Raw genomic sequence first — 26,515 nt, 5'->3', positions numbered from 1 at the left:
CAAGACTGACTCTCCGAGTGTGAGGTCAATGGACTTCCATGGGGAGCCCGGGGCCCTGCCAAGCACTAGGCCTGCCCTGCACCCGGCATGTTGATATGAAATCATGCTTCACCCTGCAGCGGCTGTGGGGTGGACAGGGCCATGGTGCTCGGTGATCTTGCTCAGGAAGGTGGCCGACACACAGGCAAGACTGCTGTTAGGTTGGGACCCGCTCTGAGGGCTCCAGAGACTGATGCTGAGGCTAGACTCAGGCTGAGGGGAGACTCAGAGGGTCCCCAGGCAGGGTGGGCAGCCGCCCTGGAAGCAGACACCCGTCGGCTTGTTTAAAGCTGCTCCTCCTCTTGTGAGGACAGGCACCCCACGATCCCGAGAGCCATCCCCGGTCTACCCACGTGGTCTGAGAGCTGGTCCTGGACACTCGAGAGGTGCTATATGACCCAGCCCTGTCAACTGGAGGAGTGCACCTTCCTGGCCACGGTGACAGACAGGTGCCTGTGATCCTACCAGTTAGAACAGGAAAGATCAATTCTAAGACTATTATTGGAACCTTTGGGAAAGAGAAACCCAATTTTCACAGGATTCAATGCAGACAGAATGGAAGGGTGGGGTTCCTGGGGGTCAGGGGCTCCTGTGGCTTTGTGGGTAAAGATAGACTGAGGCCAACATAGATATGACCACATCCAAAGTCAGGAGAGACTGAGTACTGACAGCAGGAGGCAGGCTGCTGGAACTAGCCATAACTGACACCCATGGGTCAGCCTTGTTTAAGCTGATTCTGTTATGCGTAAGCTCTAGGGTTGGATTTCTCTTGCTTATAGCCTATGACTATAGACAAAGCTTGCCCAGTGCTGACGAAACTTTGGATGCCCTTTCACACAGACAAGAGAAGGCTATGGACAGTAGAGTCTGGGGACCTCTCCCTGAGGTCAGAGCCACCTGGCTGATGCCTTTGGGAGTAATGGCATCACTTAAGTGACATAGGCTTCTATAATGCGAGTCGCCTGCCAGGCAGAGCAGCCCAGGGAGGTTATGCTCCAACCTGTGACCTCACAAAACATCAGCCTGTGAATCAGGACATGTGAATCAGCTCCATCCAGCGGCTCCAGAAGTCCTCCAACTTCCTACACATAGCACCTCAACCAGAGGCTAGTGTAGTCATGTCCCCCTATTTCCTCTTCATTTTTGGTCCAGGACACACCATAAATCAACGTGCTGTATATGGTGATTATATTATATATTTTTTTTCTTTGTAAAATAAAAAAATAAGAATTGGAGAACAAACCCAAGGTTTGGCGCCTGTTACCAAGAAACAAGGTGCTTTAGGAGGAGGCCAGCTCAGGTGCAGGTCCCTGGGCCCCATCTGTAGGCCACCCCACTCAGGGTACTGACTGGCCAGGGGCTGTAAGCATTTCCTCAATGCAGAAGGGGACTCCCAGGGGGTGACAGATCCTCCCAGGTGGGACAGCGACAGTGCTGGGAACCAAGGAGAAGGTGGGCCACCACCGTGGTGGGCCCTGCAGCGCAGACCTTTCTCCCTCAGCACCTTCCATTTTAAAGAGGCCCCAGCGCCTCTTCTCCGATTTGCAGTGGGAATGGGGACAGCAGCTCCCTCATTGGAGCTGGGTGGGTAACTGCTACACAATCACCCTCATAAGCCGTGCTGTGTTTGACTTTCAATGGACACTGGCCTGCGTGTTTTCCCGGACTCCAGGAGCACACTACTTGTGTTCAGGAGGTAGAAAAATTAAAGTCCTGGACCAAAAATGAAGAAGAAATAGGGGGACATGACTACACTCGCCTCTGGTCGAGGTGCTATGCGTAGGCATTTGGAGGACTTCACAGTGCCATGGGTCCTAATTTAGTTTCCTTAAATTGATATTCTTGCTCAAGCCTGTATCTGTGCTGACAAAGTGAATTTATGCAGTGGTACAAAGCATAAGACTTCATGTCTGGATCTGTCAAGGAGATTTTAATTTTGTTGGCCATTAGCACTGCTGGTCCTGGAGCATCGGCTGCATTTCTACCGACTTTGTGGGGAAGACAGGGATTTATTTAGGGACTGCTCCTGAGCCGCTGCAGCATAGAACGCATGCCCCCAGGACATCCCCAACTCCCAGTCTGTGGGGAGGCTGGGACCCAGGGCCGTGGGGGGCTGGCTCCCCTGTGACCCAGGGCTGTGGGATGCTGGTTCCCCTGTGCTCCAGGGCTGTTGGGGGGGCTGGCTCCCCTGTACAGAGAACCAACCTGCATGTGAGCTGACACAGATCCAGCTGGGCCCACATAATCACAAGGTCTTTGTGGTGCAAGAGGGAGGCAGAGTGATGAGAGACGGCAAGAAAGTCACCGCCACAGTTCTGGGGTGGGGAGAGCGCAGAGGCTCGCAGCTGCCTGGGCCAGACCGTGGATTCTCCCTGCCCCTTCCAGAGGCAGCCCTGCCGACGCTGTGATCCTGGCACAGAGAGGCTGTCCTGGATCCATAACGCACAGCAGAGGGGATTTCTATGCTCCTAGGTCACCTCTCAGGACACACACCCCAGCCTCCACTGCACCCGCACAGCGCCTTCTCCTGAGTCTCTGTCCAGGTTTCTCTCTTATGAGGACATGGCTCACGTTGGCAACGACATCAGAGGCTGGAACCCAGCTCATCCTGGCCAGCCATGTCCAGTTCCCACTTGGCTAGAATCCTGGGAAGCCTTTTCATTTCTCTAATCTTCAAAAGAGGTGAAAGTCACCTGCCCTGCGGCACCCCTCCTTCTGACTCCCTCAGGACAGCCTGACTCTCCAGTGCTGCTGACCTCTGTCACGGGCCCATGAGGACCAGAATCAGGTCAGACCCCCGCTCAACCACAGCTTGGTGCCTGGCCATGAGCGCACACAAACCCGGGATGGGTGTCAGTGACACACAGGATCCAATTCATGCCTCCCAGTGACTGTCTCCAAAAACCCCTGAGGCAGAATCCAATGATTACCCAGAGAATACTGGGAAAAAGGAACACAGACAACGTTTTTCAAAAAACCCAAGAGGACAGCGCTGACCTAGGGAACTGCAGTCGCTTGTGCCAGCCTCGGCTCCACGTGGACAAGGTGGCTGCCCTGCGACTGCCCAGCTCCTCCTCCAGGCCCTGCTGCCTTGGGAGGCAGCGCACACAGAAGGGCAGAGTGGCTGGGCCCTGCCTGGCCCTCCAGCCGTGGTGCAGATGTCCACTCAGAGTCTGGGCTCGCCTCCCTCAGCCCACACACTCCTCCCACCAGGAGACCTGAGCACTAACTGGTTAGGATGGATCCGCCAATGCCAGTGCTCCCATTACCCAGCTTCCCACCACTGGGCTTCCCTGCTTCCTGCCCTTCAGATCTCCCTGCTCACGTGTTTAATATGCTCAACAAACCAGCTCTCATTCATCATTTTTCTTAAAAGAACCTATGTCTAAAAGGTATTGGAGCATTTTAACACAGCCACTCAGGTGACTTTGTCCCCCTGGGTCCTTTTGAATGGCAGTGAGTCACCACTGCCCACAGCGTCACCAGCTCACCAGCTCCCACTCTGCTGACCTGCTCTGATTTTCAGAGAGGGGCCGCTGTGCCAAGTGGAACCCGGTGGCAACACTGAAGACTGGTCCTGGGCGCCCAGGGAACTGAGGGGATGCAGTACTGTGCAATCCGCCCCGCAGAGATCAGGCCACCTCAACCAGGCACCAGCGGGCAAGAGGCCCCGGGTGGGCAGAATCTTGCAGCAGGTGAAGAACGGGGTACAGGACCAGGCCTCCTCCCGTCACTGACTGCAGACTGAGGACCACGCACACCTGCGAAGGTGCCTCCTAGTACCAACACCGCCTGAAGCCTCCCTACCTCTCTGTAGAGCAGGGGCTGCATCTGGAGGGGCGCTCACTGAGGACAGGAGAGACGGCCGGCTTCGGGCAAGCCTGCTCCAACACCTCCCGCACAGCACAGGGGTGCTCAGTGGGTTTCCACTCACTCTTGGGGCGCTGGGGGTGAGCCTGATGCCCACCCTCCACCCTTTGCTCACAGTCTAAAAACCAGGGGCTGGAGTGGCTTCCAGAGCTCAGGGAGACACTGAGGTTTGCTTACTGCCTATAGAGGATATCCCAAGGACACAGATGACCAGCCCAAGAGAAGAGACACTCAGGGCAAGGTGTGTGGGCAGGGCGAGGAGCCCCACTCCAGCCTCCCACGGGCAGCAGCCAGGGAGGCTCCACAGCCTGCTCTGGGGTTTTAGGAAGACCCAGAGGTAGGACAGCAGAGGTGCCTACAACTTCCCCTCCTGCCACACCCCTTCCCAGGGCAGCAGGTGGGGCGACTTCACCAGGCACCAGCTCCCACCCCGAGGTGGCCTCATCAGGACAAGAGGCTCTAGCACCCCAGAAACCACCAAGTCAAAGGCTACGTACTAGAAGAAGAGTCCAGGATTTCAGGAGGTTTGTGCCAGGAGTGGAGCAGAGCCTCGTGTGCACTTGTCACGATTATCACAGGTGCCACCCGGTTCTGGGGAGAGCCCCCACCCAGTGGCCAGTGTGCACCACGTGAGCTGATGAGATGAGGCCGAGGGCAGGGGTGGGGGCCACGGGGTCCCACACAGGGGACCTGCATTAGCACAGGCAGAAAGGGCTGGGTCCGCGCACCTACTCTGCTCTTGCCCTACGTGGCGAGTCCCCGGGAGGGAACCTGGCTCTGCCAGCACAGGGCAGTGAGCTGGGGCACACAGCATGCCCCAAAGATACCACCACTCCTCTGCAGAGCAGACTCTCCCTGAAACACTTCCCTTTCTTTCCCTCCTTCCCCAGCAGGCTCGCACCTCCAGCCCCATGAGAACCATGGCCGCTCACCTGCAGGCCAGTCCCAGGTCAGGTCCCCCGGGCTCCTTCTGTGGCTCTTGTCCACTCTGTCCAACAGCGAGCGCCTCACCATTGCCTTCAGGTTTGCTGCCAGGGGCTTCACGGCAGAGCTGCAGCACACGGGCTGGAGACCCCCGCTGGAAATGGAAAGGCTGTGCCGGGCGGCACCACACCAGGGCTCCGTACCTGACCCTGCCTCGTAGGAATCGAGAATCCTCACAGAATCTCTATGTCAAGGCTAGACCAGGGCCGACGTGGACAAACCACTCAGAGAACTCGACTGGGTCTCACGTTTGAGATGCTTTTATAATAAAATTATACCAAAAACACAGCGACACACAGTGAATAGCTTAGTGGACAAACTCAGAACCCCAGCTAGGTCAGCAACACAGGAGTCGGCCACCAGCCCCGCAGCTCAAGTTCATGGAGAATGTTTAATTATTTGTTACACTAATTCTGTTCACAAGAGCGCTCTCCCCCAGCCACCCACAACCAGCCTTCAGTCTCACGCAGACTCAAAATAAAACTAGAGATTAGGACTGTCTAGGCAGGATCCAAAACACCCCACAAGTTGTTCTGCAGCTCGAGATAGGACACGTGGCCATAAATAATTACTGACACATGTTCCTGCTTAAAAACAAGTCACGTCAAAAGTTTAAGAAATAAGTGTTTCTTGAAGCAGATGAAATATGCACTACGACTTGCCAAGGACCTGGCGATGGCAGGACGGTGGCTCAGGGAGGAACCACGAACAGGATTCCATGAACCCCACCCCCCACCCCACACTTGGCCTGGCTCTCAAAGACCCCACCCCCTCCTCAGAAGTAAACGCTATTAGTTTTTCAAAAGGGCGCTCACAGGGTTGTAGGAGGGGTAGACGTGTAAGAAAATGGGCTCCAGCACCACCGCAGCCGCCCCAGGCCCCGGGGTCTCAGTCTGCATCTTCTGGGGGACCAAGAGCCCTCGGGGACAGGGCCACAGCGGCTCTCAGATCAGGCCCGGGCGCTGGCAGGGGTCCCATCTGCTCTGGATCGCTGCCGGTCATACTTCACAGAGACGATGAGGAAGAGCAGGAGGGTGGCCCCCTGGACAGCAGCCAGCAGGAAGAAGTAGTAGTTCAGGTGGCAGCCGTTGATGTTGCCTGGAGGGAGGGAGGGAGGGCGTGAGACTTCCACACCTGGTCCCCACAGGCACCAGGAATTAGCAGAATACGTGGCCCAAACACAGAAAGCCCACCCCTCTGCATTCAAGCCCCTGGGGAAGTCCCCACAGTGGTCACCACCACCCAGGGCTCTGTACCCTCGTGCTCCTCCTGTCCCACCCACCTCCGACCCTGATGACACAGGTGGGGGGACGCCTGGCTGAGGGACGCAGCGGCGACCTAGAGGTGATCCAGAGCTGGCTGCAGCTCCCTGGTACCAGGGACTGCCACCCCAGGCTTGGCGCCACCCCAGGCTGAGCAGGTGAAGAGGCAAGGGCGAGGCAAAGCCATTAGCCATAGCCAGCCTTTGAGAGCCAGCAGGAGGTAAGGGGGCCCTTATTAATTTTCTTTTCCTCTAAATCAAAATTTGACTGAAGTATAAAACATTGGCTTCCTCTGCTTCGCCCCCAGAAGCACACGTGTGACAGCGTGGCGCGTTCGCTCCAGCCATCTTCCAAAGGCTCTTCTGTCGCCATGAACCAACTTAGGAGCCTCTACGTTCTGCCCAAGCCCAGCACGGAGCTGGCGTTCTACTGAAGAGTGCATGGGCCGCCACCTGTGTGCTTCTCAACACAGAGAGCCAGGAGCTGGCTGCTCAGGCCCCGTGCTCTAGACCATTGCCAGGTCCCTGGGAAACCCCTAATGTGCACCCTTGGTAAGCCGGGCAGACACGGCAACGAAATTCCAAACACCACAGGGACACCAAGTTTGTTTCCAGAACTTCAACATTTTCAGGTTTTAGCGCCTGCAAGCTGATACTCCGCTGGTAAATCCGCATCCCTGACGCTAGTGTTAGCGCCCATTGGTATGCTGACTACTGGCTTTGTCCCAGGCCATGTGGCTTTTAAAACAGTGCTGAACTCCCAACAAGTACTAAGAAGAGAGGACCATGCAGAAGAGAGGACCACGCAGGTCCAGAACCCCCGATTCTGTGGACCCGCAGTCACCCCTTGAAGAAGAGCTTGCAGACCCCTGGCTAATGCACGCACAGAAAAGTGGCAGGACGTTGGCTTGGCACAGCTGCATGGCAAGGGGCACTCGAGCCTCTCAGTCTGTGCCACCAGGGCAGCACTGCCTGTCCCCACAAGCCTGCAGGGTGTGCAGCAATTCCCAAAGAGACAGGGAAACAGGCGTGCACGGCCACTGAGGCCGTGAGGACGCGGCTGCCTGCAGAGTGAGTTGCTTTGCTCTCCGACAGGCTCACAAGCACAGACTGATCTACTGACTGAAAAGCAAGATTCCTCCCTCTGCTCTCTGAACAGTTCACGAGGACTCCAGGTCTAACAGTGCAGTGATCAAGTTAACATGATACGCAGGGACAGCGGGACAGCACACGTGTTTACTAAGTGCTGATCCACAGTTTGAGGAAACCAGAGTTTCCTGAGTGTGAACTGCTAACTCTAGATTTCTGACACTCTGAGAGGACCTCACAGGAAGGAGTTTCAGCTCCACCTCTGGAGGGCTCTGGGGCTCTGCAACTAACAGAGAAAAGTCCCTGAACTGCCATCGATTTCCAGGGGACGAACAAACCACAGTGGCTAGCACCACTGAAACAGAGCAAGCGCTCAGGCAGGAGGCTGGGTGCAGACAGCACGTTGAAAACACAGGAGAACAGGGAGTCCTCACCCCCACATCTATTATGAATCTGGGGAAAGCCAAACTCTGACTTTTGAGTGATTCTGTTCAAAACCCAAGATGCCACCTCCTGGCATTAATTGCAAAATCCTATTATGATTGATCACGAATAATGTTTATTAAGAAACAAAAAGCAACTTATCTACCCTTGTCTTTTTAGTATCAGAAAACAAAAGTATTTGTCAAGAAAAGGAAAGAAGTACATAAGACCAAGTTAAATAACGAGAACTTGTACACGGATTTCACTTCCGCCGGAAGCAGTTACAGACAACAGGGACCCTCAGTCAAGGACCCTCCCAGAAGCATCAGCTCAGCAGGGTGTAGCTGAGTGGCCGCAGACCTGGAGTGAGGAAAGGCTCCTGAGGGTAAGTGGGCCCCTGTGTCCTGAGAAACGTTGCCCACCCGCCCATGTGCAGACCACCCGGCTCACCCACAGGCAGCCAAGCTGCAGGGACTCCCCACACCACGGGGGCTGGCTCTTACCGAAGTCGGTGTGGCTGCTCATCCATCCGATGGCTTTGAGGGATACCAGGGCCAACAGCCCTGAGCCCACGAAAGACCCAACGCCAGAGAAGAAGAAGAAAAGGCCCATGATGGCACTCTGCATGGACCTGGGGGCGGCCGAGTAGGCGAACTCCAGACCTGGGGGGAGGGGAGGGCCTCCGGTCAGGGGCACCCGACACCTGGGGGCGCCCTGCCCCTCCTGGTGCAGGAAGGCAGCTCTGCTCAGATGGGAGCCCGGCAGGCAACCACTTCCCTCCTGCAGCAGTGGCTACTCGGCCCACATTACAGCTCCTGAAGCACCAGGAAGCACAAAACCAGCCCCACCTCAGGCACAATGGGGGAGGCCTGCTCCCGGAAGGTGCCTACTCCCAGAACTTGTCAGAGAAACAACTCCCCCATGTCCAAGGGCTTTTATTTATTTATTTTTAATATTTATTTTTTAGTTGTCGTTGGACACAACACCTTTATCTATTTATTTATATGTGGTGCTGAGGATTGAACCCAGGGCCTCCCACGTGCTAGGGGAACATTCTACTGCTGAGCCACAACCCCAGCCCATCAAGGGCTTTTTATTAAAAAATATTTTTTTAGTTGTAGGTGGACACAACACCTTTATTTTATTTTTATGTGGTGCTGAGGGTCGAACCCAGGGCCTCACATGTGCAGGCAGGTGCTGCACCACTGAGCCCCAGCCTCAGCCCAAGGGAAAGGGGACTCTCCTTCAGGATCCCATGTCTTTGTTCCTGAGGTATTGGACGGAACCCAGGGCCTCGCACATGTTAGTCAAGTGCTCCACCACGGAGCTACAGGCCCAGCTCACTGACAGACCTTACAGGACCTCGCTAAGGTACCCAGGCTGGGCTTGGGACTTGTCATCGTCTTGCCTCAGGCTCCTGAGTCACTGGGATTAATGGCGTATGCCACTGTACCCGGCCAGGATTCCATTTCCATAAGTTTTAAACGACTTCAGCAGGCCCAGCTGTAAACTCAGATGCTTACAGCAGCAGGACTCAGAGGCGGGCATGCATCCTAAACAGAAGGCCACTCTGCAATGACACACCCCTCACAGAGCCATCTGCCAGTGCTTCATGAGCCCCTCAGAAGTAAAGACCTCCGCTGTCCCCCGACCCTAGCCAGTGCTCCAGACTCTGGGAGTCACCGATTCCCATTTCTACCCAGTGGCCAGAATACAGAACATCCCTGACAGGGACACAGAGGCCTGTGAGCCAGACCTGCCACTTTACGCAGATCTGCGCCAACCACATGGAGCAGCAAGTGTGGCTTGTGTCCTCAGGGTCAGGGGCACTCTGCAAGCACCAGACCCAGCAGAAGCGATTTTCCCTCTCCCCTCTGTGGCACCTAGAGGGGAGGCAGTGAGTGTCCACGCACCCCTGCTGCAGCTTCAGCACACACTCAGCAGCCATGTTCTAACCCACAGCTCCCTGCAGATGACACAGGGGCTCCTTAATTAGCAGAAACACCAAGTACTGCGGACACACATGAGGCCGTCCGTACCTGCTATGCTTGCAAATATCTCGCTGATGCCGATCAGCACATACTGTGGAACCTGCCACCAAATGGGCAAGTCCGCGGCATGGTACACCACTTTGCCGATGGTCTGGTTGATGGTTTTCTCTTTAACAAGGTCCAGCCTTTTGCTTTCCAGGATTCCTAGAATTTATAAATGGGTTAGTGCAGCATCATTTGTGATCAAACTAAAACTCTGTTTGCCAGACAGCTCTAGATGGTTCTGAAAAGCCCCGGGAGGATGGCGCCTACTTGGTGCCACAGTGCCCACGGCTGAGGGAGCTGTAGCTCTCAGCTCCCCGGCAGGTCCCGAGTCCCCCTTCCCAACGCTATCCACTGGTGCTTCTACAGCATCCTACACAAACAGGTTCTGCTCACTCATCCTCAAACACCTGACTGCTCGTCCACATTCTTGTGTCTGTTTTAAAAAGGAAGTGAGGGAATACGTAGCGGTCCTGTCGGTGAAAGGACAGGACTTGAGGTGTCTTCCCCACCAGTGACAGCCTTAAGGTGACCCTGACACATTACCATCGTTATTATACCTGCTCACAGTGACGCCCTTTTCCCTGCAGAGGCCAACTCAACTGAAACACAAAATCCACTTCTGCCCGCCCAGGACTGGGCCCAACTCAGGGGCAGGCTGACTGGCCAGCACCAGGCCAGCACACAAGAGCAGGGTGGCCACTCTTCTCACGTCCAGGCGAGGGGAACATCAACTGGTGGTCACGGCCTTCTGTAAGAATCTCACCCACTTTCTTTTTTTTTTTTTTTAATTTAAGAACTTCTAATTGCAAATAAAACGGACCCCGCTATCCAATGTTGATATAGAGATCTATTTATTTAAAAACACGATATGAGGGAGGGCGAGAGACTGGGAAGAAGGCAATGCAATGGATACACTAAAATCACTCCTTTTAAAGTGTGAGCATGAGAAAGGACCAAAACACAATTTCCAGGGAGATAATGAATAAAATCCGGGATCCAAAATGTGCTCAGTTCACTTGTCAACTGCACTGTCCCAGCAGAACATCCTCCACATCCAGGCAGAGAGGCCTCCCGGCCAGGCCCAGCACCTCCTCCATCAGGAAGCCCTGTGCAAGCGCTAAGATCACCAACAGCCTTCTGAAATCCAAGAGCCCTGTGCTCCCATCAAGTCAGAAACCTGCAGCAGCCCAGACAAGGAAACACACCCGAGGCCACGTGGCCTGAAGGTCATCAGCAGAAGAGGCCAGCCACACTGTCCCAGGCAGGAAGCATCGGGAAGAGGAGTAGGGGAAACGACGGGGCAAGAACCTGCTGCCAACCACAGGCGGGCACATGGAGGCCCTGGAGCTGGTGCAGTGAGCTGCTCTGCAGCCCTCATCTGGCTCACTGTTGCAGTGAGCTGCAGTCAGGAGACACCTCGAGTCTCAGATGACCCGCAGAGCCGAGCTGGGTCAGTCCTCCTTGCCAATAGCCGTCTTGCCACAAATGCTGCGTGCACTCCACAGAGAAAACATGAATCCCATATTCCTAAGACAAGCAAAGGACCTTGGAGCTGCTAGAAACACTGAGAATCTGCTGGAAACACACCTGACCCATCCTCTCAGAACAAGCAGACAATAAAAAGTAAGGCTTTTCTTGGTAAGAGGGCTGCAAACCAGACCCACATGCACAGCCAGGTGCAGATCTGCAGACAAGAAAGGATGCCTGGGGTCTCCACGCAGACAGCTCACAGGATCAAACAGCATGGCCCTGTCATCGCGGCCTTGGCCCTGTCGATGGCTGCCTCGCTGCAACACACAGACATCATTAAGCCTGTGCTGTACCTTAGAGCGCTGGCCAGGACCTGTGCCCCTGGTCGCCACAGACCCACTGGCTTACCCTTGGCCTGCACCTCATCTGGGGAACCCCAAGGCCTGCAATTTAGGACTCCAGATGTTAAAGCTGTGACTGGGCTGGGGAAGCAGCTCAGTTGTCGAGGCCCTGGGTTCCGTCCCCAACGTGGCAGGAAGGCCTCAGAATATGACAACAGATGAATCACGTTATTCAGCATCTGACTAAAGAGTTTTTAGAATGTCCATCAGGGCCATAAAGAAAGTCTCAAAACCCCAAGACAGGACTTAAGAAAGCCAGGATCTCACCAAACTCCCCAATAAAATGAACCATCATTTACAAAGTATAGGCAAAAATATCAGTATCAGTAAATGAAAAAATTCTCTGGAATTGTTATTGGATCAAAAAGGAAACCACGGAACTGGAGATCATCATGGTAAGTAAAATAAGCCAGACCTAGAAAGTCAAAGGTTGAGCATTTTCTGAGACCTACATGGAAGCTAGTCCAAAAAAGGGAGGGAGGGGAATGGGGCGGGGGAAATGCCATCAAAATAAAAGATAAGTGGACAGAAGAAGGGGACTGAGGGGGAGGAAAAGGGATGAGATAGGAAAAAACAGTGGCCTGAATCTGACCTCGCTTTCCTATACACACGTATGTCCACACCACAAGGAATCTCACCATCACGCATTCCCGCAAGTCACTAAAAATGAGGGCGAGTGGGGCAGGGGTCCTGAAGATGAATTAGAGCAAATCCTATTCCAAGATTTGGTAATTATGTCAGAATGAACCTTAATGTTATGTATAACTAATATGAACCAAATATTGCCCTCTCAGCAAATGTTATATATAATTAATATGAAAAAAAATGGGGGAAAAAGGAAATCAAAACCAAATTTCAACATTCACAGAAAATAAGAGACCAAAATAACAAATCATACAATACCTGATTAAAGCAGTAATAACAGGCAAATTCTTAGCTTAAAATGTTTGCACTAATAAACAGAAAAAAATAAATAAAAGTGAACAAGGAATTTAACTCAATAAATGAGAAAAAAATATACCAGAAACAAACCCAATGGAAAGTACTTAATTCTTCAACTAGAAGACACAGAGCCCAGAGAAACCACATCCAAATCAGAGCACCTCTGTTTGACTCTGTGAAATCCTGCCAGTGCCTCTCCTCTGTGGTTTACACCTAAAGCCTAATAAAACGGTGTCAGTGCCTTAAACAAAGGTAAACATAGAAACAGCTAAATTGATAATCCAAGACACTTGTAAGGAAATACAAAGGCATACAAGTCTGGCAAGATGAACAAAGAGAGTATGTAAATACATGAATCTGGAAATGAGGAAGGAAGCAACAGATTTACTTAAAAGACTATTTCTATCTCTTACACATTTTCTTAAAACTCAAGAAAATGCATGATTTAGTAGAGACTATTTTAAAAAATTAGTGAATCATGAGCAAAGAAAATTTGCATAAAATCAGAAAAGATTTTCTAAAAAGTTACCAAATAAATGACCTCTCAGAGAGGAAACGGGCTCAGATGAATACTTTAGGCAAATACCTGAGGGACAACACAGAAGGAGAGCTCTCCTGGCAGTCAACTATTCTAGGCCACAGGAAGAGACCTACCAACTGCTCAGTGACACGTGGTCCAGACACTCCACCCGACAAAGCCACACAGACCCCGGCCAGGATGGAAGCAGACAGGCTGCACTGAAGGACACGCGGACGATTCAGCCCTCTCAGCAAATGGCCTGCTCCAGAAGCACTCCAAGTGCTGACCACAGAAAGTCAGCACAGAATGACAGCAGCCCCAGTGGGACAGGAAGGAGAGATTCTCGTGCATCCCCCACCACCACCAGAGAATGATCCAGCACTCACTCCTTCCAAAAACCCCTGGTGAACCTGGGATGGAGGTTCTTGGTTTGCCACCACCAGAAATGCCACTGGAAACTCAGCAGCAAGCTGGAACCCGACTGGTAACATATGTTAAAACAATAATAAAACATTTTTTAACCCTTCAGATAAGAGAAAAATAACACAAGAAAACAATCAATACTGGCAAGGGAGCTATAAACCAGAATCTTAGACACAGCACTCACCCCTTCACATGATTCATCCCAAGGACATGCATGGGTAGGGTGAGCACACCACCTGTGTGGATAACCTCGGACCAACCATCGTAGAAGGGGACACATTTTTAAATGACATAACATTAAAAATGAAATACACTAAAAGCATAATTTCAACATGTCATTGCTGACATGAAAAAAAAGCTAAGTATATAATACATAAAAATGACACTATGAGCTTCGAGAATACCTTGTCCCTTTCTGCCCCGCAAAAGCAATTCAGTTATACACTTCAGTTATACACACAAAGTGTTCTAGGACAAAACAGATGCAGTGGCCATGCTTAGATGGCAAAGACTATGGATTAATCTATTTTTAAAAACTGTGACTTGGCTGTATAACAACTTCAAAACCTTGCTACAGATTAGTGGTTAAATCTCTTCTAATAAAGGCTACGGCCAGAGAAGGCATTCAGAAGATTCTGCCTCAGATTCAGGATGCTCTCCCAGTCCAGAGCCCACCAGGGGAGTCCCGGGAACAGCAAGGGCTGGTGGCACCATGTGACGGTAGGTAAGAGACCAGCCTGCACAGGCGGCTCTACCAGGCCAGGTCCACACCCAGGGGACACACCCCAGCCAGGGAGAAAGGAGCTGAGGCCAGAACTGGGCCCCTACAGACAGCCAATGGACAAAGGCTTGTCCTCCTCCTCCTCCTCCTCCAGATAGCCCGTTAGTGATGCTGCAATTTACTCCGTATTTGCTCTTGCTTGCTTACATCACAGTTCTAAAGAGAAACTAATCTATAGAGAAAAAACCTCACTCAGAGCACACTTTAATTATCTGTTCACTCAAAAGATAAGGCAACTCTTCTAAAATGTCCTGGCTTCTTGAATATGGGTCTCCTAAGCCTCAGGACTAACTTCCTGACACCTGCAGAACATGGCTGCAGCTGTGCACTGCTGGCTTAGTAACACCAGCTTCCCTATCATGTAAGTTATTTTATGGTTCAATGACCTTCAAAGACTAATCAAGAAGGAACTTCAAAGCACATTTTAGGAGTCAGCAATAGGCCAGCTTTATGAGCAAAAGAGAAACAACATGTTAGAATGAGAACTAGAAAATGCACACGAGCCCTTCAAAAGAGCACTCCCTCCCTGGCACCTGCACACGTAGACATGAATTCCTGACATCTGGGAGCAGAAGCGTGACCTGAGCCTATAATAATCGATCAAGTCTTCCTCCCTAGGAAGATGCACAAAAATTTTCTATAAAAATTGGAAGGATTCTGGGGCCTTCTGAGGCTGACCCCTGCAGGGAGACTCTCCTGCTGGAGAACCACAGAGCACTTCAGTTCAGCAGCACGCAGCAGCCGCTGCTCCAGACCAAACCAGGGGCAGAGGACGGCTCCTTAGAGCACACGTTTGGTTTCAGTTCTAGAAGGAAAGGAACAATGCATCCTAGAAGAAGACTGGAATTCTCATAGTGAAAAACTAAAAAATGGAGAACCATCCTAGGAAACGCTTGGTGGCTGACTTTCCCAGCACACACACTCCTGGGCGACCCACTGCAGAGCACACACCTGCGTGCTCAGCAGAGCAGCCGCAGGGGACAGAGGGGCTTACCTGCAGCGAAGGCGGAGCACATCACGAAGAACATGCCCACGGCGATCCTCTTCAGGGAGGACGGCAGCAGGCCGTGCCTCTTCAGGATGGGGTCCACCAGCTTATCCTTGAGCGGGATGAGCACCAGGATGAGCACGGCATCGAACATGGTGAGCCAGGCCGCTGGGAACTGCATTCAGAACACAGGGGGTGTCAGGCCCACAGCCCGAGCATCCCCCACATGACAGCACAGAGGACAGTCCATCCCCACCCAGGGAAACCGCTCTCAGTTCCAAGACCCTGAACTGGGAACACTTATTTCTAAATGGATCTCTTGCTCTATGCTTGACGGGGCCAATTAAAGATACTAATTGATGTGTGATTGCCATTGTCAATTCACTATGACAAATGGCCTGACCAATGGAAACATGTGCCCTACGATGTGAAGGTTGAATCCCAGAAGAACGCTGCTAGTCTAGCGATGAATGGCAATGCATAAGACGTTGAAATGTTGACCTCTGTCAGCCCAGTGGTCTTACCGTGTGAGGAGTGGTTGTGATGCTTGAGATCTCTGGAATCTTCAGATGAAGACTCTGTAAAACGTACGTGGTCTGCATCTGGGCACAGAAAGCAGCACTGTTACAAGTGAACCAGACAGGGTGTCCGAGGACCGTGGCCATCTCCTCCCCAAACCAAGAGGGAGGCCTCGTGGCAACTCTCAGAACAGATGGTGGTTCAAGTGAAGAGCAGAAATGTCAACTATTTGTCACTATTTGTCACCATAGGAGTCCTCGAGATGATTTTGGAAAAGAACTGCCAGTTATCCAATTTGAAACTAAGTTAACGGAGGGCCCAGAAAACCAGAAGCACACTCCTTCTCAGCTTCTTTTCTAAAAAGGGTTTCAAAATATTTACAGCAGCCAAATGAGTCTATAACTAAAAACAAAAGCTCTTCAGAGATTCATGGGAAAAAAATCCCCTCAGTACTAGACAGAACATGTGAGGGCAGCGTGCCTGGGCAAGGGGCCGTCCAGTCGGCATGTACACCCACCTGGAAATACACTGTCCAGTAAGGGATCAGAGCCACGAACACAGGCACAATCTTGACGAGGGCTTTCACATCCTCCACTCTGTCCTCTGTGAACGGCCCTCCGCGAGACATCTTACATGAATCAAACAGACTTTGTTTAGAAGGTTGCTGAAAGACTCCAAGGCCTTCACTTTGGGAAACAAAATGAAGGAGTTAGTTTTCTTCCACCCCAGCAATCAAGTATTTGGTAACAATTTAAATTTGGGGTAGGAAACCAGCTCAGCACATGGATTCTGCTGTAACTGTCCTATTACTAACTGTGCACACCACAATACAGCTACCCGAATCGTTTCTAAATGTGGCACAATGTGCTGGGGCAGCTGACAAAGGCCTTATGCTAGCCTGCCTACAGCTATATCTGCTATGACTGAGCAGGCCAGAGACGCAGCTGGACTGTAGTCAGAGGGCCCATCTAATCCAGCACTGGTCACCCTGCTCACGGCTACTGTGCCAAGAGCCAGCAGTATCTGCTCATCATTGAGTGGTGTTTAAAACAAACAAGCAACTGTGCTAGACTGTTTTTTTTTTTTAATATTTATTTTTTAGTTTTAGGTGGACACAAAATCTTTATTTTATTTTTATGTGGTGCTGATAATCGAACCCAGTGCCTCGTGAATGCCAAGCGAGCGTGCTACCACTTGAACCACATCCCTAGCTCCCTGTGTTTACTTTTCTCTTGCTGTGCAGGGGTCCAACCTTGGGCTTCTCACATGCTGGGCATGTGCTCTCCCACTGAGCCGCACCCCCATGCCCAGGCTACTTGACAGCCGGTCTCATGTTCAATACAGCCACAACGGCATCCTCTCCCAGATAAAGGGGAGGGAGGGGAGGGCAATGCCAGAGGAGGGCAAGGAGACGGGAAACAGGGAGGGCTTCTGTTCTCGGAGCCTTGAGCACTTGGCCACTCACCCTGACCATGAGCCTGGGAAGTACTACAGGATCTACTGACTTATTTCACAGAGGAAGCTGGGGCACAGAGAGGGCAAGAAATGTGCCAGAGTCACAAAGCTACAAGGCTTGGGGGCTCGATGCAAATCCAAGCAGCCTTGGCCACGGTAGCATACCACTGCCCCTCTGCTCCGACCTCCATGTCTCCCTCACACACAGACACCACAGTCCAGCACATGGCTGAGCGTCCGGGCCTCACACCAGCACCTTTGCTTCTCCCTCTGGCTCTGATTTGTCCTTCATAACATGAGCAGATCCCACCAGGCAGCTCCAGACTCCTTCCCATGCCCCAAAGCTGGGGGAGTAGGCGGAGAGGGGGACTGCACACTCTCGCTAATGCCAAAGATACCAGAAGACAGTCATCTTAAGAGCACCTTCCAATTCTGGGACTCAGAGAGAAATGGCAATCATCCACTTTCTAGTTTACAAACTCATGTCCCATTTTACTAAGTTGCCCCTATTTAAATTATTTTTAACTTATAAAGTTGATGTTTCATCTAGACATTCAGAATAGGGAAAAATAAAAGCTAAAAACTACAAATTAATATTTTAACCAAATTTATCAAAATAAATTCAATAAGTATTTTCTGAGTACCTACTGTGCACCCAGGGCTGTTATGATGGGTGCTGGGGACACTGGAACACTCTGAAGTCTTTAGGCACTAGTAGATCCTACCAGAGATGGGTCACATCACGCTAAGCATGTTTCTCCAAAAACATTTAAATTCCGAACAATGAATGCCCTTTGCAGGAAGAAGCTTCCACATGGGTTACTAACTGGCTGCACTGCTTTTGCTTTTTATCACTTAAACATTTTAAAAATTGCACAGTCAACATGTACCAAAACCCCCAGCTCATACATAGTTGGTACACTATTCAATGACCTACCATGAAGTCACAGTCACATGTAACATCAGAACACAGACAAGAGTCCACGGTTTCTCCCTGGAAGCCCAGGGGCACAGTGCATGCTCTGTGGTAGAGAGCCATCAGTTCTCATGGGCTCTCCACTCAAGGAGGAGTGGATCTGAAGGAAGCACTCAGACCCTTTAAACAGATCCTCAGTTCTCATTTAAAGTAAGCATTACATAATCTTTGAAACAAGAGAACCTGGGACTGGCCTAGATAAAGTTAAGAGTCTCACATGGAAACTGCGTGCACCCTACTTCCCTGGGCTCAAGTTGGTAGCTGCTACTGACTGGCCCCATTAGGGACTCGGCATCACACTCAGGTCGCACTGGGCCTCTCAGTCCATCTCCACTATGCAAAAAGAGAAGGCCCAGCAAGGTCACTGACCCTCCAATGTTACACAGCCAGTTCACACAAACAGCCTAGGTTGACAATTCTTTAAATCATCAACTTTTCTCCAAGTAGCCCTCTGTAATTACTTTTGCCCAGGAAGACTCCAAACACAAAAGCAGCCCTAACTCTCTTTCCTGTGCCAGCTGGGACCACTCAGGCCCAGGAGACAAGGAGGGCGGCCTGGATATCAGCTCACAGAATCAACATCTGCAAACAAGACCTCACTTCTGCCTAATGGGAGTAAGGCCTACAAAATGCTGGTGTCTCTGCCAGGTACTGTGGCACACGCCTATGATCCCAGCGGCTGGGGAGGCCGAGGTAGGCGGACCACACATTCAAAGCCAGCCTCAGCAACTTACAGAGGTCCTGAACAACTCAGCAAAACACTGTCTTTAAATAAAATACAAAAAAGGGACCAGGGAAGTCGCTCAGTGGAAAGTGCCCCTGGGTTCAATTCCTGGTAACAGCCCCCCCACCATCACCAAATGCTAGTGACTGCTGCTGAGCAGGGCAGCTCTGGTTTTAAAGAGTGCACCCACTACTAGAAGGTTTGAATCAGGTGTCTGAAAAATGTGGTGACTCCTAGCATCCCCAACTGGCCCGCTGAGAAGAGCACACCTGTCACACACCACATGAGGAGCCCAGAAGCAACCTCAGACATTCTGCCTGCATCAAAAAGGCTGGTACTGGGGCTTTTTTGGTGTAGCTTCAGAACGACCAGGGGCAGGAGTACCAGTCAGACATGGCCACTGAGGCCCCAAGCACAGGAGAAGACAAACGGCAGGCACACAAGGCGGACATTCGGCCTGCACCAGGGGCATCCAGCAGTGAGGTACGCAGCCCCAAGGCCCACTGAGAGACTGCTAGGCATCCCAGGCTGATCAAGCAGTCCCTGGGGGCTGACTGTAATGACCTGGAGACTCCTCTAGAGACAAAGTGTCCTACATCTTGAATGTCCTGTCCTGTCACAGAAACACACAGCTTGAAGGGATGGTCTTACCACATGAATGGTTAATGGGCATCTCAACAAGTTAACAATGCAAAGATGACTGAGGTCTCTTCTTAAGCTAAGTTCCAGACTTTTCTTTATCAGCCTGCATTTGATATACTTGTCACAGTATGAGGGTACATGGGGGGGTTCCCAGGACACAGGACTTCCTGACTTAAGATCCCAGTTCCTGGAACACTCAGCACAAAGCTGAGATGGTCTGGCTCCCTAAAATGCATCTCAAAACCCTGCTACTGGTCCTTCTGCTGGAGCAGCTGCCGCGGCCCCTGGATACTGGAACACCTACTGACCTGACAGACTGCTTCTCTTGCCTCTGACAGAAAGAGACCAGCCAAGTAAACAGTGGCTTAAATGTTCATTAACGTATTTCAAGATGTTTCAACAGGGAACATCAGGCATGCGCATGTACTCGTTCTCTCTCTGCCCCAGGCCGCCCATCCTCACCTACAGGCTACACTAGGCTGCTGGGGGCTTCCAGCTGCACTGGCAGTGGAATAAGTTGAACATGAGCTCCTCACTCGCCCGCACCCTTTGCATGCCCGCCCCCGCCCCCAGATGAACACTAGAGACCAGACCCGATAGGGGACAGCAGGGAACAGTCCTTCAACACCCTGCCAAGCAGATGCAAGGCTAGAGACAGGACTCCCAAGTCACGCAGCCCCGTGCCCAGCACACACAACTACATCATGTAAGCAGCTGTTCTGGTGACAGCGAGTGAACAGTCCCATAGCCCGAGAGGAGACTCAAGCACTTACCTGCTGCGGAGGCGCTCACCGCGCCTCTGGGAACAGCACGAGTATGTCAGTATCTTGAACATATCCGTGAAGGCGCTGCCGTCGGGGGGCTTGGTGATGAAAACACTCTGGCCACAGAGGAAGACCACGAATGCAATGGCAACGCAGACCGTGGGGATCAGGTACCCCGTGAAAAAGCTCATGTTCTGCTGAATGTAGGCAATGCCTCCTAGTGAAAGGATCGCTCCCAAGTTAATGCTCCAATAAAACCAATTAAAAAACCTCCTAGTGGCCTCTGGACCTCGATCTTTGACCTAAAATAACAGGAAGGAAAAACACTTGAAAACAAGTGACAGTAACTTATTCCTTTATGTATCTTTTCTTTCTTTTCCTTCTTCTGAGTCAAGGTCTCACTGTGTTGCCCAGGCTGGCCTTGAACTCCCGGCTCAGGAGTCAGCTTCCCAAGTAGCCAGGACCACAGGTGTGCCCATGTGAAAAAACTAAAATTACTGCCATCAACAACCTTTAAGAAATGCAACACAATCAAAATGGTGCTTGCAGATACATTCAAGGGTCTCCTGACATTCACCTACTACCAACGCTGGGCTATCTAGGGTGGTTCCCCCAAATGCCAACAAATTCTACAGTACACTCAGTCTGTGGGTCACCTGCTGCAGGACCCCCTGGAATGCTCCTAATGACAGAGGCACAGGACCACACTGCAGACTCCAAGTAACCTGGTCTGAGGCTGGGGTCTATGAGCCTGTGCTACACAGCAATGCAGGTTCTTCTGCTCACAGGTAAGATTCAGAAGTACCGCGCAGCTCATGCCTCACCCAGCTAAATGGCACAAAGCACCTGGCAAAGGCTCACCCCCTTGGGCTGGGCTGGGGCTCAGAGGAAGAGCACTTCCCTGGCATGTGTGAGGCACTGGGTTCTATCCTCAGCACCACATTTAAAAAATAAATAAATAAAATAAAGGTGTTGTGTCCACTTACAACTAAAAAAATAAATGATAAAAAAAGAAAAAAAAAAACCGCTCACCCCCAAACACACTGCAGATAAATTCAAACACCCCCGCATTCTCCTGCCTCGGTGACTCTCCTGCCTCCATGTCTCGAGTGGCTGGATTACAGGCAAGGCCACTCCCCAGGACTTGATGCAATATTTTAAGGACTACTTTGTTTTTATTTTTAAAATATTTTTAGTTATCAATGGACCTTTATTTTATTTATTCATATGTGGTGCTGAGAATCAAACCCAGTGCCTCACGCATGCTAGGCAAGCGCTCCACCACTGAGCTCCAACCCCGGTCCCAGCCCCACTACTTTATTTTTAAAATTAGAGGTGTAAAAGACATCATTAAAACCGAGTATTGGCCAAAATCCATTATTTTTAAGTTGAAATGGTTAAGCATACCTACTGCATTGGCAAGTAACAGGTTCAATTAACTATATGGTTATATCATCTCGAATTAATAATCTGCATTTTAAATAAGCCACATTCATTCTCAAGAGTTTAAACTTTCTCCTGTGCACATCAAAACAGAACAGAGGCTCTGAACCAAATTCAAGCATTGCCACTGAATAGTGTGGACTGAGAATTTCTTCCACAGGGGCACATTGCTTTTCCGTGCCTTTAAATCTTACTGAACAGTGAGCATGATGTTATATTGGAGACAGACACGAAGAAAAATGTGAGCTGAAAAATGTGACAGAAAAAAACATAAGTGTTTAAAAAAAAAAAAAAGAACCCAGCCGGGTGTGGTGGCAGTGCTCGCCCGTGACCCCAGTGGCTTCGGAGGCTGAGGCGGGAGGACGGTGAGTTCAAAGCCAACCTCAGCAATGGTGAGGTGCTAAGCAACTCAGTGAGATCCTGCCTCTAAATAAATAAAAAACAGTGCTGGGGGTGTGGCTCAGTGGTTGAGCACCTCTGAATTCAATCCCCGGTACCAAAAGAAAAAGAAAAAGTAAGCAACAAAAGGGAAGAGGCTAGTCCACACACCAAATCTAACACAGACAACTGATCCAAAATGCACGGGGCTCTCCCACTGCCCATGGTGGCTCTGCACACGACCCATAGGAAGGTACAGCCCGTCTCCACATGAAGCAAGAACAAACCAACATCAGTTAGCCTAGCAGAATCCTAGCCTTGATATTCTACCCATCCCTGTTTTCTGGATAAACTTGTGGTCAGTTCATTTCAAATTCTAAGGGCTATCTGCCCAAATTAACTCATAACCAAAGCCTGTTCTTGGGGCCCAAGTCACCACATACCAGCCATTCTGGCAATGACGGGAGGCTGGGAGGCTGGCAGACGCCCTGGGCACATCACCAGCCTCCTGCATCCGCTGACAGGCCACAGCCCCTACTTCCTACCAGCCATGCTGTGTCAACAAGTGTGCAGTTGCCACCTACCCTGCCAGGGTGAGGCTTTTCAAAGGATTGGTCAAAGGACACCACCAAAATCAATTTGGAGAAGCTCAAAAGATGGAACTGAGCATCAGGTTAAATAGCTGGCTGACTTGGAAAAATCCCTTCAAATGCAGAGGAGGGCAATTTTCTCTACCAAAAAAAAAAAAAAAAAGCATTATTTGCTGTCTTCATCTATCTGCACAATAAGATCTTCCTCCTTCAGATAACTACTCAACTACTGGATTCCCCCATCAAGAATGACCCCGACTTTGAAAAGAGGTAAAAAACAGGGAAATGTAGGGCTGGCAGGATGTACATCAAAATAGTTCACCCCCTTGGACTCCCAGCTTACACACTTTCAAAACCACCAGCCTGTCTCAAAGCCACACAGCCTGACCCCATTCACCTCTCCAATCAGAAGGTTTCCCAGGGGCGTATGTGGAAACCAACAGTCAGGAGAGAAAAAAATACCTTAAAATGCAAGCAGGTTCCCTCCACATGAGAGGGCCTCCAGAATCCCACCAGGACCAGCCCGGACTGGCAGGGAACAAAGCCCCTGGACTCAACATCTTCTGTGGAGGTTCCATTTTACATAAAATTTACCCCTTAAGAGTCTGGTCCAGGTGGGCAGTACAAACCACCACAACTACCCAGTTGGTCACACTTCCTTCACACTGCCAGCCCCTCCTTTAGCACCACTCCCAGGCCCCTTCCTGGCCACAGGAAACCACTGGCCCAATACTTCCTGCACTGGATTTCCACATGAATGGATGTACATGGAATCCAGTGTCTGGCTTCCTCCAGATAATTAGTGTCATGTTGAGATTAACCAGCACTGCACTTCTTTTTTATGGCCCAATAATATTCCTCTGGCTTCCTCCGGATAATTAGTGTCATGTTGAGATTAACCAGCACTTCACTTCTTTTTTATGACCCAATAATATTCCTCTTTATGGCTATGCTGCATTGAGCTCATCCTTTCATTAGTTGACAGACATCCACCTAACTTTTCAACTTACAGAAAAGTTTGGAAAAATCATAAAATGGACTCCTCTATACACATCAGATAGTTAACTCTTTATTCTAAAGAAAACAGAATATTTCTGCCTGAACTATTTAGAAATAAGTTATAGCACCATGAGTTCACCCACAAGATTCCATCACCCATCTCCCAAAACAAGGACATTCTTCTACACAATCACAATGCCATCAGCACACCCAGATCTGTAACATCAATGCATAAACCACTTGATGTGTGGTCGGCAGTCTAACATCTCATGTGCCCAGAAAGCACAGCTTCAGGAGACCCTCAGAAGCCCATCACTTTGACCTGGCAACCCCGTCCCCTGTGTCAGTCCTTCTATCCAGGATGGTCCCTTTCTCACCAGAGTGCTACATGGGAAGAGGTGGGCCAGGTGGCTTTGGATGAGACAGCTCCACACGTAACTATGAGTCAAAATAGTGCTGGTTCTTCCAGACCACTCAGGAGCTCCTTTAAGAAACATCAATCACTGATCTGCCGAGTAAATGGAGAGCACAACCTTCTAATTCAGACTATGTTCAAAACCTATGGCCCTGTGCACTCGCTGAGCAGTGAGAGGGGCAGGACTACAGTGTGCACACCACAAGCTGTGGGGCTTGGGTAAGACGTGGGCAGCACACACAGGAAGAGGCATCGATAACCAGTCATGCTGCACTTGCCAGGTGTGAAGAGAAGGGCAAAGGTGCTCCTGGCTCCGTCCTACACCTTTGCCTGGGGCTAGGAGATGATGGTACCAGGGCCAATGCCATGAACCCAGACCTAGAAGCAGCTTGGGTGCCATGGCCAAATTAAAGGTTAGGAAATCAGTGCTGGACGCCAGGATGAAAGCCTGACTTGACCACTCCCTACCTTGCACAGGAAAATCTTGTGCCTCCACTTCCCCATCTGTAAGATGAATTTAAGACTCCCATGCAGCTTAAAGCATGTCACTGTACAAAGACTAACTTCAAAATTCAGTATGTCAGGCAGCTACCATCTCATTCCCCTGGGAAGTGTCTCCTTTCTGTATGGAAAACCTCAGCACAGATGCAGTCAAAGCTCAGATTCAAGGGCAAGCTCCTGAACCAGGGCTCAGCTAGGTATTAGCTGGGAAACTTTAGGCAAATGATTCAACCTCTCTGGCCTCAGCTTCCTCATTTATGAACTGGGCACTTTACCAGCAGGGAGTCACGTGGACTAAGTGAGTACTCAGAATATGACCTGGGCACAGTAAGCACTCATGAATGTCAGCAAGGGACAAACAGAGCCACTGAGAACAGACCCTAGAGTCGCCTTCCCAACTGCTGGGGGCACTCATCAGCACTCCCTACCCACCCCAAACTTCTAACCCCTTGTCCTCTGCTTCCACTCTAGTTCAGGCATTCCCACTGGCCAGCTGCAGCTGACTTGGACCTGGAACCCTCCTGACACCACTGCCCACTATGCAGCAGACACCTGCAATCTGTTTCTGAGACAGAGCAAGTAGGTGCTGGAAGACATCATCTCCATAACTACTACTCAATTCTGCCACTGCAGGGAATGAGAGCAGGAATGGGGAGGTCTGTGTTCTAATAAAACTTTATTAATGAAGAATCAAAGTTGAACTTCACCTGCCACAAAATACTCTTTCCAACCACTTAAAGATGTAAGAACCATTCTTAGCAAACAAGCCCTTAAAAACAAGGAAGTAGGCCTGATTTGGCACCCAGGCCATTTGCTAGCACTTCCTTTCTCACCCGAAGCTCTGCATGACTGACTCTAACCTCAACTCTGGGCAGTGATGATTCACAGCAGCTGCTGGATGTGAACTCAAAAACTCGTCCCCTGGCCTTTCCTACCAACCCCACCCCAAATCCTTTAAAAAAACAAGGATGTTCACCCAGCCCATTTATTTGTAAATGAAGCCCAGCAATGACGACGGGGACTTTCCCTTGCTTTCTGGTTCCAGGGCCTTTGCACTTGTTGACCTCACTGTAGGGAAACCTTCAACAGCGGCGACCATTTCTATCCTTCAAGTCTCAAAGGGTGGCACCACAGAGAGAAGTCCCTTCTCTTTTAGACTACTCTGGCCATCACTTTATGCATGGATCCCAACCAGCCTTCCAAGCACCCACCACACCTGTCTATACTGCTTTCTCCTTGATCCTCCTTAGACTAGAAGAAGCTCCCCTGTTCCTACAGTCCCTTCCGCACGGGGCAGGGGCAGGGGTAGATGCTGGGTAGGTGAGGCAGTGGGGTGGGCCACGGCTCTCTGCTTTCGGGCTCTCTTCTCCAAGGCAGAGGACTCCCCCGCCTGGCCTCTGGGTCCCGTCCCGTCCGCGCCAGGTGCACGGCCAGGCGGGGAGTGCACGGCCACCGACTCGCGGGCTCCGCCAGCACCGGAACGCAGGTGCAGGGACGCGGCGCGCTACACCTGGTCCGCGCCAAAAGGGGCGTGATGTTGGCCCTTGACGGTGGCCACACCCAGGCCCACGAGTACCAGCCCGCGAAGGTGGCGGGCGCGCAGCGGCGGGTGGCGGCGTCCGGGCAGGCGTCGCTGCCATTGGCCGGCAGCGCCGAGCAGTTGAGCACCCGCGTCGGGCGCGGGGTCCCGCAGAGCGCGGCGCGCGCGGCAGGCGCGGCCAGCAGCGGGAAGGCCAGCATGCCCAGCAGGTAGAGCGCCAGGCTGAGCAGGATGGCGCGCGCCCGGCCGAGCCGCGCGTCGGCCAGCCAGCCGCCGAAGGGCGAGCCCAGGTCAGGTGAGGCCAGTGAAGGAGCCAGCAGACGCCATGGCTGGCCCTGAGCC

At 51.3% G+C, this 26,515-nt stretch overlaps 1 protein-coding gene and 1 long non-coding RNA gene across 2 annotated transcripts in view; both read right to left on the bottom strand.

Annotated features, from left to right (window-relative positions):
- Positions 1-5,137: 5,137 nt before the first annotated feature.
- Positions 5,138-26,515, bottom strand: part of Slc15a4 (solute carrier family 15 member 4) — a 23,417-nt gene continuing 2,039 nt past the window's right edge. Inside the window, 9 exon segments of the mRNA XM_015505616.2 lie at positions 5,138-5,991; positions 8,170-8,328; positions 9,706-9,861; positions 15,234-15,402; positions 15,752-15,829; positions 16,264-16,432; positions 20,317-20,609; positions 26,144-26,217; positions 26,220-26,465. Of these exon segments, the coding sequence (XP_015361102.1) occupies positions 5,843-5,991; positions 8,170-8,328; positions 9,706-9,861; positions 15,234-15,402; positions 15,752-15,829; positions 16,264-16,432; positions 20,317-20,609; positions 26,144-26,217; positions 26,220-26,465 (1,493 nt within the window). The 3' untranslated portion in view covers positions 5,138-5,842.
- LOC125611337 lies at positions 20,682-26,137 on the bottom strand. The gene is made up of 2 exons (XR_007341502.1): positions 24,687-26,137; positions 20,682-24,655 (listed from the first exon to the last, which is right to left on the bottom strand). It is a non-coding gene; the product is annotated as an uncharacterized LOC125611337 (long non-coding RNA).

The sequence above is a fragment of the Marmota marmota genome, unplaced genomic scaffold, assembly GCF_001458135.2.
Source record: "Marmota marmota marmota unplaced genomic scaffold, marMar, whole genome shotgun sequence".
Classification (NCBI taxonomy): Eukaryota; Metazoa; Chordata; class Mammalia; order Rodentia; family Sciuridae; genus Marmota; species Marmota marmota.
The sequence above is the reverse complement of the archived record's forward strand: the minus strand, read 5'-3'. Positions and strand labels throughout refer to the sequence as shown.